A 17,805-nucleotide genomic window follows, 5' to 3' on the forward strand; every position below is an offset into this window, starting at 1 on the left:
TTTAGGAACATCTGCTTCGACATTTTGACTTATGTCTCTAACGCCAAGAGAAGCAGAGGAAAACATGAATTTAAAATGATTAATTTAAAATAAGAGAGGACATGCATTTGAAATGATACTACAGGGAGTAAAGGCTGTACTGGCATGGAGTAGAAAAGCTAATAGGCCTTTTCACCTCTCATTCCCGAGATACAGTGATAAATGAATTGTATGCAGTGCCTATTCCTGGAAACAATTGTGTTTAGTATGAAAGAGAATACTGACTCAGATAGCAAGGGTAAAACAGCACTGAAAGTAATGCTCCAGCAACTGTTTATTCTGCCTTTAAACTCAAGAGAGTGAACTCCAAGCTTGAGAGAAGATTAAGAGGTGAAGTGTGAAAACTTGGGAGGATTTAGCTAAACAGCTGTGAGAAATATCTTTGCATCTCAGAGTCAGAAACCCATCCAATGCTGAAATGATAAGGGATGGATCTTCATGAGTGTAAACAAAAGCAACTTTGTAACTGATGACAATTGCCATGGGTGGGTAAGTAATTGTAATCCCAAAAAGTATAGGGGAAAGAAAAAATTCTGGATGTGATGCTTCACTGAGTTAGTCTGGCATTGCCTGCTGTGGGGCTCCTCCTGACTGGCAAGAAGGGGAAAGTGAGGAAGGTCCTGCCTGTGCCTCTTCTGTGGGATGATGATGGGCCCTGTAAAGCAAAGGGCACTCTCGACCTGCACCAAAGGGCAGAGAAGGTGGGGATGTGGGAGCCCTGGGCCAGAAACTTCAGAAACCTCTAGAAACAGAGTGAAACAAGAAAAGAGTTTGAGGTGAAGATTACTTGTGACGCCTTTGAGAAATTAACACAGAAATTAGGAATTCCTTGTAGAAATTAATTACCTTCTCTAAAGAATGGCTTTGTAATTTCCTCCAGAAATCTGAGTGCCAGACAGGAACAACTCTCTACATGACAGCACCTCTATAGTTGCAAAGTGTCATACTATAGTTCCTAGATTAATTGCATTTTCAAAGTCTTCTTTCCTTCACTTAATGTCCATTGAAAAAAGAAAAAGAAATTACCTTTATAAAGGAATTGTGTAAAAATTAACAGAAAGTATGAGTGGTTTTGCTGAGTTTTGTCCCTTGTAATGTTGTTTTAATATTTCTATATTCTTTGTAAAGAGAACAGAACAAGAATGTTGACAAGTTCAGGATTTAAGAGTAGTAAAATCTCATGCTGTGAGATTTTGCCTGAAAATAAACCAATGCATTGTGAGGGTGCTAGACCATTGCTTTCATAAAGAACAAGTCTGGAGAGAGTGAGGGAGAATTTACTCCCTATCTACAAACACATTTATTCTGACTAGTTACTTTTATTAAGATTTATGTCTTATTTCTAACCTGTGCATTGATGTAAATTATAAAGTGTTCAAATTTGACCCTTTTTGAAAAAGAAGTGGAAAATAGGAACCAGAACCACCTTACTTTAAAATACTAGATCCTCTTGTGGTTTGTTTTGTTTTGTTTTTCCTTTAATGCTTGTTAAATATCCCAGTTTCAGTAGGCAAAACAAAGAGTGAAGTTCCTTCTCAGAAAATATACTTACTGTTTCTGAATGCAGCATCTGACCCACCTTCTAGAGGTGCCACTTTCTATCCTTTTTGGCTGGGGTCCTAACTTTGGGATCTTAGGACCTTTACACAAGGCTGATAAATTTGAGTCTCAACAGGATTTTGAAAAACCTTTTATACTTATCCCACTATTTTCCTTGGAAAATGTATGGGTCTAGTACTTGATTAAACCTACTGTTGAGCCATTCCACACTTTTCCTGAAATGCTGAAGTATGTAGATATTCAAAGAAATATGTCCTAGACTGTAAAGTCAGAAAGATTTGTGCATTAGCAGCAGTCTGCTTTTCTTTCCAAATTCATTTACATAACAAAGCAAAGGAAAATAGATTGCACTTACTGAACCAGGTCTAGGATAAGGTACTTTTCTTTCGTAGAGAGCCCAGTGGTATTCAGGTCCTTCTTTATGAGCATATGGTCCATTGAAAGCTGCTCGGACACTTGCCATGTGGTAAACACATACAGCATAGCCTCTAAATATATTGCTATGAAATAAAATTTAAAGACATTATTAAAGTGATATGTCACATTCTGTACACATACTACAGGTTTTATTGTGCAATTAAAAATAAGTCACATTTCAACAGTATTCAGGGGGAAAATACTACTTATTCTTTCCTGTATACTTTTCTTCTAAGTGCTGTGCCCAAAGTTCTTTAAAAGTCTTTAATGGGTTTATATTTACAACCTTTCTCCAAGGAAGCTCCGTGTTGTTATGCCAAAATTTGATGATGGTGAGCACAAGCTCTAAATTACTTGTTTAGAAACACAGAGGGAGTGCAGCAAACTGAACTCAGATCTTATATGTCTTTGATTAGTGACTTGAACAGTTTACCACTTTTCTTCTCTAGCATTTTTCCTATTGTTTTTGCTTGAAAAGATGTGAATCAACGAATGCTGACTAAAATGAACAGTGACTAAAATGAGTCCTTTTTGTATTGAGAGAGAATGTTGGTTGGTGTTCCTAGTTAGATCAGAAGATGACTTTATATAGGTCTATCCACATAATTGTTTCAACTTTACTTTTATATTTTATTCATTTAGTTCCAGATAAGCAATTGATTTTTTTAAGAAGTTTCCCTGTTCTCTACAAAGATATTATTTCTGAAGACTATAGAAGATGATCCAAATAATTTTAATTAAATACCCACCTTTCTCTACTGGCATTGGGACCCAGTATGAAATGCCAGGTATCTGCATCCCTAGAGGAGCAGATTTGCCTTTCCTTATTAGAAAAAAATAAATCAAGAGACAGTGGAAAAAGCACAGCTGCTCTTTTCTACCAGTTACTACCTAAACTAACAGCTGGATTTTCAAGATGAGAATACTGTGTGCTTGCACTTGAACTAGGCTGCAGTGGACAAGGAAGAGTCCACTAGAAAGATCACAGCTGGTACTTAGTCTTCACTAAGAAATTAGTAGGAATGTAAGCTACTATCTACTTAACCTTGAAATGCAGTGTTGCTCTTAGAGGAAGACAGGTGACTGAGATACTGTTCCTATAAACATGCAGGAGCGCATATACTTCAACACTGGGAAATTTTCAAGCTGAGAAACATTTAATTAATTTGTTATCCAGATAGACTGAATCACTGAATGAGACTTCAGCCCCTGAGTGTTATAGAGCAATTTTTACATTAACAAGGAAGCCCACTGTGAATAGAAAAGAGATTAAACTGTTTACTATATATTTGCTAAGGGATATGCATCATGCAGCTTCTATCTCTTTAATAGACTGTTCAAACATTCCTCCATGGCTGCTATTGTTTCTTCTAGTTGTTTACCTTGTAGTGTTGAAGAGGCCAAATATCACTGGATTTTTGTTATCACGAGTTTGAAGCAAAAACACATCCTCTGTAAAATGTAAATGCAATATTATTGGTAACAAACTGCTTTTCCTAGCACCAGAAAGTTCATTGATTGTTAAAAGTATAATCCTATTTTACTCATTTATGTTACTTAATTTTATGTAGGTTTTAACAGCAATCTTTAAAAACAATACAATATGTAAAGGAGTAATTGGTAACAGCCAGCTCCATACTTATAGAACTTCATATACAATGGAAAAAAAACACTAACAACCATCCCTTTAATGAATATAAGTATAATATTTGACAGTAAGATGTGTTTTCCTGAAAGTGTATGGGGGTTATTGAAAGTTTTAAGTTTGTTACATCCTAGGATATTTACCTAATTCATCAAAATGTGTATCAATTCCGTTTCTCCCGGGCACAGAACAAACTAGCCTGGTTTTGAGGAAAGTGGTCCATTTGTTGACGAGCATTCGCTGGCCTCCCATATCATTCTGTGTAGAAAGAAACAAGTGCCAATGGTAATTTGAATGAGTAAGTCTGGAAGCACAAACATCTCTGCTGAGTTAATCGTTCATTGTATTTTATAATGTCAAAAGTATCCATTGCCAAACCACATGTCTATTACTAGGAATATTTCTCAGGAGTCAGTTTTCAAGTAGGATTAAACTGATCAACTCCAGGTCTCATTAAAAGCTGTGGGTTTATAAGAATTTTTTTTTAATTCTCTACCACTTCCCTGGGTAGTTTTAACTATTTTTTATTGCTCATTTTTGTAAATGAGATATACTGAGTACATTAGAGAAGTTTAGCTTTGCTTTAAGAGCTCAGTGCAGGGTCAGCTCAATGCAGTAGGAAACTGAATCTATCTATAGACTGTGTACAGCTGGGGATAGTCTGAGGCAATTGTTTACATGGTGTTCTAAAAATTTCTCAATAACTTTAAGTAATCCTGCCTTGCTGTGGCTGTCTTACCTTTTTCTTGCTCCTGCAAGTGTTGGAACTTTCAAGAAAAGGGAGTAATTAATACTACTTAGCAATCAGATTTTGTAATCTTTGGGTAGCATCCTCAAACCTATGGCCTTATATTCAGGTAGACTCTAACTGACTGTTGAAGGCTCTATAACAGGCTTCCAAAACTCCACTCACAGACATATGTTTTCTAGAAAAGTACAAGTATGTAGAGTAGCTGCCTCTGTGTTGCAAAAACCTGTAACAGCTCAGATAAAAATGGGGAAAAAGGCCAATTATTGCATCACTAGCTATTGTTTGTATTCATTAAATCAAATCTGAAGTATAACATACAGCTGTGAAGTTAATGGCCAGATGTTAAAAGACTTGAAATTTTGGAGAAGTGGAAGAGAAAGATCTGCGGGATTTTGTTTTATCCCACGGCTAGTGATAAGACTTCCAGGTGGATATATTGTAGCCTAGAGGGAACTATTAAAATAATCTATTCAGACATCCATACAGAATATAAGCCAAAGAATACTACTTCAGATCTTGATAGAGGCTGAAATCCGGAAAGCCAACTGGCTTTGTGAACATTAATGTCTGAGGCCATAATTTGGTATTTTGCATACTTCAGATGTTTTTCAGTTACATATGAACACTCAAGAGAGTTTAATAGATAGTATTCTGGTGAGCATATATGACATATACCATACATGGGGGTGACAGAAGATTTTTAGCCTGTCTCTTGCTCTTTGCCCAATAGTTTTAAGAAGGTATCCCCTACCCACAGGAGGGGGATTTTTTTGAAAACTTTTTTAATTGGAAACAAAACCAGACATTAAGAAATAAGGTCTTTTTGCCTTCCTTTAATCAAGCAGATTCCCAGTGGGAAGGGGAGAGCTCCTCTCATCACCCCTCTAGTAGCCAGTTATTAAAAAAGCATTGCACCCCAAATTCTTCAGTTGTTCAGAGAGGACCAATTACAGATGTTTTCATCTAGGAGATCATGTTGACAGTGCTCCTCTCCAGGAACTGCCCAAGATTTCTTTCTGTGTGTAGGGCCAGGGAGCCAAAAAGAGATGTGATCAACACATCAGGAGCATGGCCTGAGTGGAAAATGGATAATCATGCAGGGCAGTAGAGGGAAGGAAGGTTTCTCCTCATGATTTTACTGCTCTTTCTGGTAAAATTTAAGCCTGTCTCTGATAATAATTTTCTGGACAATTGGATCATTTGTTCTAGTTTCCTATCTGTACATTTTTTTCTTAGTTGCTAAGAAGAGGAATGAGAGATGAAATGAAAACATTAATTGGCTACTCTTTATAAAATGCTCTATAGATGGTTGGCATTGCACCCTTCCTGTAATTCTTGTGTCAGATTTTGAATCAGGTTTTCAAAATGTAGAGACACAGTTGTCCCTGACCATGGCAGTGGATTGGAACTAGATGATTTTTAAGCTGCTTCGCAACCCAAACCATTCTATCATTCTATGAAGGATTAAATTTGGCAATGACCTCTGTAAATTGTCTAGTCCAAGTGTCCTGAACAAGCTGCACTGTAAATTGCTCAGGCCTGTGACCAGCAGGATTTGAATATATCCAAGGACTGAGACTCTGGGCAACCTATGTCAGTGTTCAACTGTCCTGGCAGTACAAAAAAATGTTTTCTTACATTCTGACATAATGTGTTTCAACCTGTGCCTTTTGCCTCTTACCGGATCCAACTCTCTGATGGGAAAGCTACTGACCCTGCACAAAGTCAATTCAGTCCTTACTGACGGAATAGCAAAGCAAGAGGGAATATCAGAGAGGACTGGTGGCTGGGCTGCTTCTGTCACCTGGAATGTGAAGGGACATTGTTTTATGTCAGCTATGAGAGCCGCAAGAAGCCCTGGACCTACAACGAGCCCTAAGGACAACAGAGTCTGGATCTGAACTGAGAATGTGGATGGTATGAGAGTCCTGTGGGCAACTGCTGTTTCTGTTATCACCTCTCTCAGCGAAACTTGGCTTTAAGAACAGATTTTGGATGGCTTGTGAATTTCAAGTTTGAGGGTAAGTAGATGTAAGTTTTTCATTCAGACCCAGAACTTACTCTCCCATGCACTAAGAGATGCCATATTTGCCTGTAGGAGAAGGACCAAATAAAGGAACACTCTTCCTTTCTGGTTTAGCTGAGGAATCAGAGGAAGGATCTTACCGCACATACACGTCCCACTCTGGTATATATGGCGTGAGTGCTTGTCTCAGCCTCTAAGGCTTTTTCAGTAAAGAAGAAATACACTTTGTTATCATCATGGTCTTCATTGTCAGGAATCATGTAGGAGCCAATGAATTTTGGTTCTTTAAAAGAAAATAAAAATTAATTGAGTTCAAGTTATTAAAACATTCTGTTATTTTTTCAATCCTTAAAATGAGCCAGTAGCAACCAAAAATAACATTAGCAATCAGGGATCTGTCAGTCAGAGAGCTACCTAAGGGCAATTAGGTGATGGAAACAGCAAAAAGGAAAAATATATTTTTTATGGGTATCTATAGAACATATGGAATACATTAATGTTGAAGAATTTTTATAGCTCCAATTCATAAATTTATTCCTTTGTATTTGTGCAAAAGACATTTTTCCAGTCTCATTCTCTATGTTTTATATATTTTAATTTGCATTAAACTAAAACCTCACACTAATATTTACATAGCAATCTCCGATCCCATACAAACCAGGTGTGAGAAAGTCAACTTTGGACAGCCATTTAGAAAAAGAAAAAGCTCTTATAGTTACGTAGCATACATAGAAGATACATTGTGTAACTTCATCTTGAAATAAAAAACTTTCTTAATTTTTCCTGTTTTGATGTTTTATAGCAAAGTTGAAACCTAAGTGTAGACTTCAATCCATGTCTGTATGCCTTTTCACCCCACACCAAGCAGACTTGTGAATGATTTCATTTCACTGAATCATAACAAAGTTTTTAAAAGTTCTTTAAATCAGAAAGTAATTCATACAATTCATAAAATTTCTTTAGGGCCAGTGGGTAATGTAAATATTTTCTAACTTTCCATTCTCTAGAAAAACTATAAATGCATTTTAAGACTTTGACACAGGATTTACTTCATTTTTCTGACCTGTTTTTAATATACATTTTAAAATTTACCCTTTCTTCAAATATAATTTTGAAGTATAGACAAAATGAAAAGCAAAGTTCAGAGAATTTTATGTTTAAAATATTGAAATCTTCCAGAGAAGAAAGAAACTTTACTTGCAGGTTGTAAACATCCACTTGATTGTTGCTACCCATATCTAGCCAGTCTAAATGCTCAGTTCAGCAAGGTTCTAAGTACTGAACTTAAACCAGATGTAAATATGCTTAAAACATTAAAAAAAAACCAACAAAGAAAGCAAAACAAACAAAAACAAACAAACAAAAAAAAAAAACAACAAAAAAAAGGAAATGGATTTAATTCAACCCTTAGGTCAGATTCTTTTAGGAAGAAGTGTGTGGCAGAAATATTTTCTCTTTTGATTTGGGAGAAAACTGCCTTGAAGTTTGAGACAAGAAACTTCTATGTCCATTCACTGAAAACATGATTCTTACCATATTAATCAGCATAACAGGCAGTTATTGGCTCTCTTTTCCAAACATTATCTGAAATTATGTCAATGTTATAATGAAATATTACACCACTTTCAGAGCAAAACAAATCAAGATTCTGACACTCCATTTCACACAAATTTCAACACTTTGAAATTCAGTTACATTTCACATTGAAGAATATACAACAGATTCTAAATTTCCCAGGATATTCTTTCTTTTTCAGTATTTTTATTGTGGAATAACTTGATTTTCTTCTTTAAAATTACCTGCTTTACCTTTTTCATTTTATTTAATAATAATATTTTTATTATTTTGTATTATTGTGAAATATCACTTTACTACAAAACCTGGCAGAGTTTGTGTAAGTTTATTGCAATTAAAATTATTTCATTTAGGGAAAAGGATACTGAGTTCTAATTAGAAGTTCCCATTAATTAAAAAGAACTTTTTAAAAAAATTTAATTTTATTTAGCATATCATGAAGCAGTGTAGAATATTAAAAGTATAAAAAGCAATTTTAAAAGTGAAAAATTAATGATTTAAAAGTTTCATTTCTTAAATTCAATATATACTCCAAGTAAAGATTTTAATTTGTTTATCCTGGCTGGATATTCATAAAAAAAAATTAACAGAAAAAGATAGTTTAAATAAATTTACCTACAAAGGGATATACATATTTATGAACATAATTTTTTCTATTTATGGTTATTCAGAAATTGTCTAGTCATTGAAACAGTCTGCCTTCTCCTTCCCATACCTTTCAACAGGCGCTCATTATCAGGTTCAGTTCGGAGATGGGCCATGCGATTCATGGTGCGAAATAGGGCAGCATCTCTTCCCCAGTAGTCACTGTAGAGACCAGTAAAAAGTTCACCACCTGCAGACCACACATTAAAAAAGCCAAAATGAAACAATTTGGTTACATGCGATAAGAACCACATTATAAACATGCTAATTAGTATTTGCTTTAATTGAGGCAAGAAGGTAAGTCAATATTATATATATACTCTGAAGAGCACATGGACATTGCTCCTACCAGGAATGCAACACACAACTGGAGCAGCAGGAGGACAAGAATTCTAAATTTCATGAGTCCTGATCTCATTTTCAAAACTGACTTAACAGGATAAATTGACACACAGAACATGAGGACATTCACATCTCTCCACATCTGCCACAATAACATCTGCCACATCAGGCACATAAGTTCAAAGATGTCACCATGGTCCAGGCAGTGCCTGGCTCTAGGGACATCGACCCTTTTTGGGGTTTTCATCAGTGCAAAGACTCTGACCAGTGTCTCGCTGCTGGGCAGTTCCAGACGGGCTCTGGTCTTGCTAATGAGAAGCAGCAAATTGACTGGTTCCAGAAACAGAGAGGACATGATGGGTTTGTGAGAAGAAATAACAAGGGACAGAAAGTGGGATGAAAATGCAGCAACAGTTTTCAGAGAATGCAGTGCTAAGGATAAGAAGAGTGTTAGTTGCACCAAACTACTGATTTGGGCTATAGTGTATGGTTACACGTGAACCACACGTGAATCCATAGACTGCATGTTTCCTGAGGATAATCATGAGATTTGACTCTCTGCAAAACATAGTTCAAAAAAGGAGACATACTGAAAACTCTGGTCCAGCAATAACCTGTTTTCAGGTCATTAAAATAGTCATCACAGTAGGGACAGGACTTCAGATTTCATTCCTCCTGTATGAGTAGTGATGAATATTTCCACCAAAAAATTTATGGAAACAGAAATGGGGTCTCATTTTCAAAAGATTAAGATAGTATTCACACATTCGGCAAGCATAAAAAATTTTACCAGAACTGATTACCAGAAATGGTTCAAAAATATATATGTATATAGGCACAATTGGATTTTATATATGTTAAAAATCCAGCTTATCTCTGATGCATCTAAAATTGTGATATTGGATATATTTTACCTTTGCAAAATACCAACAATAATTCTACCTTTTATTTGTATATGGACTTTATTCCCCATAACTAGTCAAGCATTACTAATAACATATTTCATATAATTGCGGACTTAAGACTAGAAATTTTTTACGGCCTATTTAAGAAGAAGGCACCAATTGTCACTAGGTGGCAACCTTATGTTAGGAAACAACACACCAGGAATTAAACTGTACAAAGAGAGGAAAATAAATTATTTCCAGTTCGAGGCTAATCTGAGTAGAGGTTTCAGTGACACAGCTTCCTGCCCACTAATCAAAATAAACATGACTGATCCATCCTAATAACATTTGCTGGCATTTATAAAGGATTATAGCAAAAAAGCAAGAGTTTTGCTTTTTAGTCTTCCTCAAAGTGTGAATTTTGCTTCTAAGAGATACATATGAATCAAATGCTGCCATAAGTATGAATAATTACTCTGAAAAGTTAAGTTTGGTAGCTGAGGCTGGTTTAGACACCTCTGCTGATCTGGAGCTGACTGTAGTTTTGCCTTAGGCTTCATTATATACTGAATGGATATTGCCCTGTAAATTATAAAGATGAGATTTAGTGTAAAATATTGGCAAACAAAATAAAAAATAAGTATAAATTCTAGCATCTGTAGAAGAGTGCCCAAAACTAATATAGAGCTTTATTTTTTAAACAGCACAGAGCTGCTTAAACTGCAGAATTTGCCAGTCTCTATGTAATGTTCCAAACAATCTGCACAACCCTAACTAATGAGTTACATTAGTCATAAATCACCATTTAAGAATTCTCTTGGAAAAATATACCAGACTGGCTTTTTAATTTTGCTGATATGTAATGTAAAACAGGATGTTTTTTTCCTTTCAACACTGTAGTGAATCTTGGAAAGTGCATAAGTGCAGAGTAAATGATTCATCACATATTGCCAGTGATGAGGATTGACATCTATAAGTCCAGATGTTCAGAAGCTTGGATATGAAGTCTATTCCTTCTGTTTGACATAGGTATAAAATGTTGGAATATGTAACTAACCTGCTGGTGTGGCATTCTACCAAATACCAAGGAAGTTATCACTGATTGTACCTGTGAGATCCTGAGGGGACAAAATGGAAGTTCCAGCCCTGGATGGATATTGTTCCGTGAAAGATATTGTACAGGTACAGAAATCAATCCTGATTTTTAGCCTGAACTGTTATGAAGCTAAATATAAGACAAGTATCAAGTGTGAGCAGACAGGTCACTTCACCCATGAAGAGCAATGGGACAGTACTGAAAATTGTGACTGTCAGATAACTCAGCACAAAAACATTCAAAATAATTCTGAGATTTTTTTGAATCTTCCCTTGTCCTTTTCAATAGCGTGTTGCTCATCTTTTAAATCCAAGTTAGAAATTTTGAACACAACTAAGTTTTTACAGGTGTTGGCCAATTCCAGGTTTAGAGACAACTGAAGGCCGCTTGCAAAATCCTGCAAGATTCCTACTGTTTTCTTCTCCATTGAAAAGCTACTAATACATGAACTCATGTCTTGGTTGCAGGGCTTCATACTGCTGCACATCACACTGATTAACCTGTACCTTCCCGTGAAAACCAGGTAAGTAACCTCAGAGACCTTCACTGTTCCTCCCCTCTTCCAGTCTAACCTTAGTTTCATGTGTATATGACAAATTAATTACTAAAATTTAACTTTTAACACAGACCAGTTAGCTAAAACAAGAACAGAAACTTTTTCCTTATTTGAGCAAGCAAAAAAACTCCCATGAACCTCAATGAGCAGGTTTAGCTCAAGTGGTACATACTTTTTAGCTAACATTCTTTCCAAGCAAACAAATACATGAAAATTCAACTGGGACCATTTTAAAAATATCTTTATTCTTGCCCTTTTCTCAAAACAAAATATTAACAAAATCAAACATAAAATTTTTCTCCTAAACCCTTCAAAATTTCTACATTACAACCTTTGAAGTAAAACAGATGGAAGCATGTGACTCAATTGAAATAAAATCATATATACAAAGAATTTCTATAAATAGACTGCTTCTACCTTAAATGTGAGTTTCCTTCATTTGTTTTGTGTACCTGTTTCAAATTGAAAGGCAATGCAAACATGAGGTATTACTCATCAGTAGTCCTTTCTGTGTAAAATGGAAAATTCACGTAATGAATAAGGGACTAGAATGTAATGAGTAGAACATAAGCTGCACCTTTCATATATTTATTTGACTGTCAGTCAGTTATTACTCACATGACAACTAAAATCAGAACACTAATTCACATTTTAGCAATTGATACTTTTCACAGTAGGAAACCAGCAAATTCAAAAGAAATTACCTATTGCTTAGCTGGTAAACTTCCTTTGTATATTTTTATATTGTGTCTCTCATTCAATTTGTTTTGAGAGAAAATGTGTTTATCTTAGTTCATTGTCTAGAGTAAAAGAAAAGACACAAATGCCTGAAACTGTTTTAAAGCTGTAAACACATCATTTGAATATCATTTGAATGGATTCCTTGTATATTAACATATTCAGATGTATATTAGGTTTTTCACCATTTGCTCATGATATATTGCAGGTAACAAAACATGGACATAAAATAATTTCTCAGCTTTCAAGAGCTAGTGTGGTCTTAGTTAATCAGTGTGCATGATCTGATATCAAAAATGGTTTGGGCTATTGAAAGCAGATGGGAGAGTTCATTAGGAATAGAAGTCCAAAAGTTTTATACGGTGTTTAGCTAAACATATACATTTTATTCAGCCCATTTGCCATTCAGCATCTTCTGTTTCCTGATGCTGAAAATAAATTGCTAAAAGTTAATTGTTCATAAATTGAGGAATTTATCACAAGCTACTTTACCAGTGGGTCAGATAACCTGCAATAAAATGGATACTTAGTTTTAAAGCCAAGTCACGAACTGCTGTTTTCTTGAAGTGGGTATTTTAAGTGTTGTGTTGAAATACATGAAGAGATGCAGAAGAAGGGATTGTATTTCTTTATAATTTAATCCAGCTAAATCTGGTTCTAATTAATTATGTTGCAAATGATCTTTCAAGATCAAGATTGTAAAAGCTTTTAAACTTTTATCAGAGGTATTTAAAGTTCCCTTTTTAGCCTAATCCTCACTGTTAGTCAATGGCCACACTGGTGTAGGCTGCTTTGTTAGAGTGGCAGAGGTGAAAGCAGGTTTTGAATAGTTTACTTAGGAAGATGATGATGCTGGGATGTTAAAGCCTTTCCTAACATGTCTGCATAAAACCTTTTCAAGGACATGCACACTGGCTGAACCTACGAAACAACTTTGGGATGCAGCCTCCGAGGGCACGCTGACTTCGTATCAGGAGCAGATGTCACAGACCAGTCCTGGAGGGTGCATGTTGTAGTTATTATCTCCTGTCATGGAGTCATGGCCATCATGAGCTGTAATCAGGGCTTGTTTGAATGAAGGAGCATTCCTTCCTTCAGAGTACAATTGGCATTAGAAGTCTGTCTCATTTTCAAATTTCAATTAAAAGATTCTTTAATATTCACAGTGTTAGAATCTATTTCTTCTACACTTTTCAACTGGCTTCCTACAGAGACAAAGGACATACATCCTGGAGCCCAAGGAGCAGCATTAATTCTGTATATTCTGTAAACAGTGTGTCTCTGGTTAGTAGAAGCTGGTAGAATAAAGTAGAATACATGGAAATTCAAATTTCCTTAGGATATTTTTCCTAAGTGTTGGAAGTGTTTAACTCCAATAGTTAAAAACATAAAATAATAAATAAAAGAATAAATTCTTTGAAGAATTCTGTTATGCTTTTAAAATATCATTCCATGATCATTTGAAATTACAGAATTCCCAATGGATGCCTGGAAAAACAGCCTCTAAATACCTTTCTCAGGTCACATTAGTTTTGACGAAAAAATGTAAGTAAGTCCATTTTTTGGTGTTGTATTAGTGATCTGACAAAAACATTATTTTCTCATGTTAATCTTGCCACATTATAGAATTGTCAGCTTTGTAAGATTGATTTTTTAAGTCTTTGTCAGTGGATGTCTAAGACTGATCAGCATTTATCAGGTATGGGCTTATTTAATGGATTTCTCCTTCAGATAAAAATATGAGGATCCATAGGACCTCCCATAATTCAGGCGAACTGTTGAAGTGCTCACTGGGACAATCTGGCTTCCATTTAAGCAAATAAAATTCACAATGATTTCACAGCAGGAACATGATCAGGTTAATTTATTTACTTAGTTCTATCTGAGAAAAGGTTGAGAAGGACTTCAAGATTAAACCATGAGGTTTCGGGCCTACAGCAAATTCCATGGGATGAGTCTTTGTTCCCAGGCTGTGCTAAGAATGGAATATGTCAAAAACTGTAGAAACAATTTAGAAGTAAGGATGGGATAAAAGCGTAGCAATCTGTGCTTCATGGATTTTGGAAGGTGTTATGGGTTTAGCCAAGTAGGTCAGCCAAATAATAGAAGTTTTTTCTAGTTCTTGTGTGACTTCTTAACCCACTAATTCTTAAGAATTAGAGCTCTATTTTTAAATTTTTTTTAATCGTAATGAAGAATATTTTGATGAATTGCTGCAATTTGAAAGATTTGGCATTACTGTTGAAGATTTTTTTTTTTAATAATTTGTTAATGTAAAAGAACAAATAAACCTGGCATGTAAAAGTACATCTGTCATTCATGACCAATACTTCCTCACAGCCAAGGGTAAGTCATATCACTATAGGTAATAATCCAAAACTTCAGCGGTCGTATTTTAAAATGCAAAGCCAAATGTAAATATCAAAAGGGCTCTAAACTCCTCTAATGTTTTTATCTTTGAAAAGTAGAAAACTTATTTATCTTTTGCCTCTTTTTTTCTGGCTCTTTCTTTTAATGCATCTTCCTTTTGAATGCTCAGTTTTTATTTATGCTTTCTAAAACTAGAAATCGTTGTGTTACTCCCAAACGACATCCAATTTTCACCCCTTACCTGCTGTTTCAGGCTACTTTTAGTCAATGTGCTATAATATTGCTAAGACTCTCTTTGCTTGATCTCACAAAACATTTTCAAGAAAACATTATAGAGGAAAAACATATGGTTTGCTATATCACAACTTGAAAGATCCCAGTCCTACAGTGACATACTTACCAGCAAGGCACAGAGGAGCACTATCTCAGCACAGCTTCCTGGCACTACAGGACTTAGAGTGAATTCTATTTTTATACTGTTGAGTATAAGATCAACTCTTCTGACACGGAATCACGAGCTTGGGATGGTTTTGTTAGAAGGCAGCATTGAGAACAAATCGTTTTTTATCTCAAAAGGGTAATTTACACAAGCAATAAATGCTTCATATAAAAACAGTTAAATTCATATTTTTACAAGATGCTTGTTTCTCAGATTCTCAGTAAATGAAAAATAGTAAATTTTGTGTATTTGTCTCAGCAGTGTTAATAACTAAGCTTGTTGCTTTGCTTTTAAGGAAAGCAGGGAATTATTTCCAAAATTACACAACAATCAATTACCTTCAGGATGACACAAGCCATTCAACATCTCACTTCAGTGAGACACCCTTGGTGCAGTTAATGCTGCCTTGAATGTAATATTAATGTGGGCAGCACCATGAGGATTAAGTCTGACATGTGGAAGGCTGCAATGGAAGACTGACAACACCTTGGTGTGCTGAAGAAAGAGACTCAGAATGACAGATTGACAGGACTGTGAAGCTTGTGACATAAAGATCATTACCAATTAAGATGGAGGTGAAGGAAGAACTGGGGTCAAAAGGGCACCTGCCTCGTCCTCTCTCAAATTTGTGCGATTCCAGTTGAAACAGATGATCCTTAAAAAAAAAAAAAAAAAAAAAAGGAATTACAGAGAGCACCATGAACCCTACAGGCAAAGAAACAAACTCCTTAGAGATGAGGTTTAACTTAGTTATGTCTTTGTAATGGATTGACTTCATTAGGGAGAAAACACAATTACCGTTTCTCATTGATGTACTAGTAAAAATTCTCTGGGTTTCTACAAATCACCATTAGGTATGCACTGCCCAAAAGAAATCGGAAAAATATGCAGTAAAATTGCACTTATTTCATTTCTGTGGGAGTAGGGAGGGAAGATTCCTCTATCTTTTCTTCAGATTATCTAAACATTAAATAGATATCTAGCCATGGAATGTGTTTTTCCCCTTTAAACATTTTTTTCCCAGTAGTTGTTAAACATATCACACTGTGTTATCTTCTCTTCATAGCTTTGAGGTGTTTATATATCTTCTTCATAGAAGTATGTTTAGGAATGAATCCCCAGTTATGGGTTTTCAGAGCAGATGTGATTTCTGAAGTGGATTTAACAGAATATCAGTATAAAAAACTATCGGCAACTTTGTTTAATATGTCTGTATAAGGCTGTAAAGACTGAGAAAGAATCTACAATTTAAATTTTCATTTGCAATGCTATGCTTATCTCAGCTTTCACAAAAAAAGTCCATTAATTTTTGATTAAACATCAAGTGAGAGCACAATATTTTTAATTCAGATATTAGCAAAACAGCATACCAAATAACAAGGGGATGGGGTAGGATAAAAGGAGAAATAGTGATAAAGTATGAAAGCTTGATAAAAAACATGCCACAAAGCCATCAAATGTGTGACTAGCAAACATTTCAACAGTTTAGCAGTTTCAGTTCTGTGTAACAGTTTTTCTTTACTGAAATGTAGATTATATCAATATATTGGAGAAATGCAACCTGCCTGTTCATTAAACTAAATCTCATGTTCACATTGATCATACATGAGGCAAATATTTTGTGAGGCATAAAATCACATACAACAGGAACTGTAACCCCCCCAAATTTTAAGGAGGACCTGCCTGGATCTCTGCCTTATGTGAAATGTTTTCAAAGAGTTCCAAGAAGCTTTTAAATTATAAAAATCAGGTTTTATTAGACCTGACTTTTCAGGTATTTATTAGACTAACTCAGTACTCATACAGAAAAAAGCTTGATATATCTAGACCAGGAAAAATAATGTCCTGGTATTCTTTATTTAAGGATATATAGTCCATTTAACCCTGATGTCATTATAGCAAGTTTGGTTTGTTTCAGTTTGGGTTTGGTTGTTTTTTTTTCTGCTGTTGGTTGCAGTCATGTAATTTTAGGGGCTTGTAGTATATGCAGCTCATTCCCTGGAAAGTTTTGATTTTGAGAGATACAGAAATATGATTATGTGTCTGGTCTCTGCTACGCTGTATTTTCCACTCTCCTTCAGATCACTCACCTGTATCTACCCATCCCACCCTACAACCTACAAATCTTCCCAAGCAAGTGCAATTGCCCCAAAAGATAAACAAATATTCTCTTCAGGTCCACTCATGACAGTTATGCTGTCCTGAAAAAAAAAAGCAAAAACCCCAACTTAAAAAGATAGGGAACAAAGAAGGAGAAGGTGGAAAACTGGAAAGATAATATTAAATAATATTTTAAAAGCACAGAAAGAATAAAAAGATATAAGAAAAGTGGAAAAGTTGTAGAGCTCTTAGTTTCAAATAATTGATGAATAATTGAATATATCAGTGCATTTCATTTAAAACACTTAATCTTGAATTTGTCACCAGACCCTCTACTTCAAACCATTATTCACATCTTAATCCCCAGATCAGACAAGCTGATGCACCTGTCTTCCATTTTCAACTATCTAAAAGTACATGTAATTTTGACATAACTTCTGGTCAAAAAGTAAGATTCCCATTAGTTAGATACTTTCTATTTAAAAAAAAAAAATGAGATGTAACTCAGAATGCAGTTCTGGAAAAAATAGGACAATTATTTTGTGTCTACTTGCAGTGAAAAAGCCACTAGAAAACACACACAGAAAAAAACCCCACAAACCAACCAACCAACGAACGA

General features: G+C 35.2%; 1 protein-coding gene across 1 annotated transcript in view; it reads right to left on the bottom strand.

Moving 5' to 3' along the window:
* Positions 1-17,805, bottom strand: part of SEMA3E (semaphorin 3E) — a 136,979-nt gene that overhangs the window by 21,010 nt on the left and 98,164 nt on the right. Inside the window, exons 5-10 of the mRNA XM_071550105.1 lie at positions 15,648-15,741; positions 8,729-8,848; positions 6,579-6,721; positions 3,805-3,919; positions 3,399-3,468; positions 1,955-2,099 (exon numbers count right to left, since the gene is read on the bottom strand). Coding sequence (XP_071406206.1) covers positions 1,955-2,099; positions 3,399-3,468; positions 3,805-3,919; positions 6,579-6,721; positions 8,729-8,848; positions 15,648-15,741 — 687 coding nt within the window. The remainder of the gene's footprint in view (positions 1-1,954; positions 2,100-3,398; positions 3,469-3,804; positions 3,920-6,578; positions 6,722-8,728; positions 8,849-15,647; positions 15,742-17,805) is intronic.

Source organism: Pithys albifrons, chromosome 3 (genome assembly GCF_047495875.1).
Source record: "Pithys albifrons albifrons isolate INPA30051 chromosome 3, PitAlb_v1, whole genome shotgun sequence".
NCBI classification, from domain to species: domain Eukaryota; kingdom Metazoa; phylum Chordata; class Aves; order Passeriformes; family Thamnophilidae; genus Pithys; species Pithys albifrons.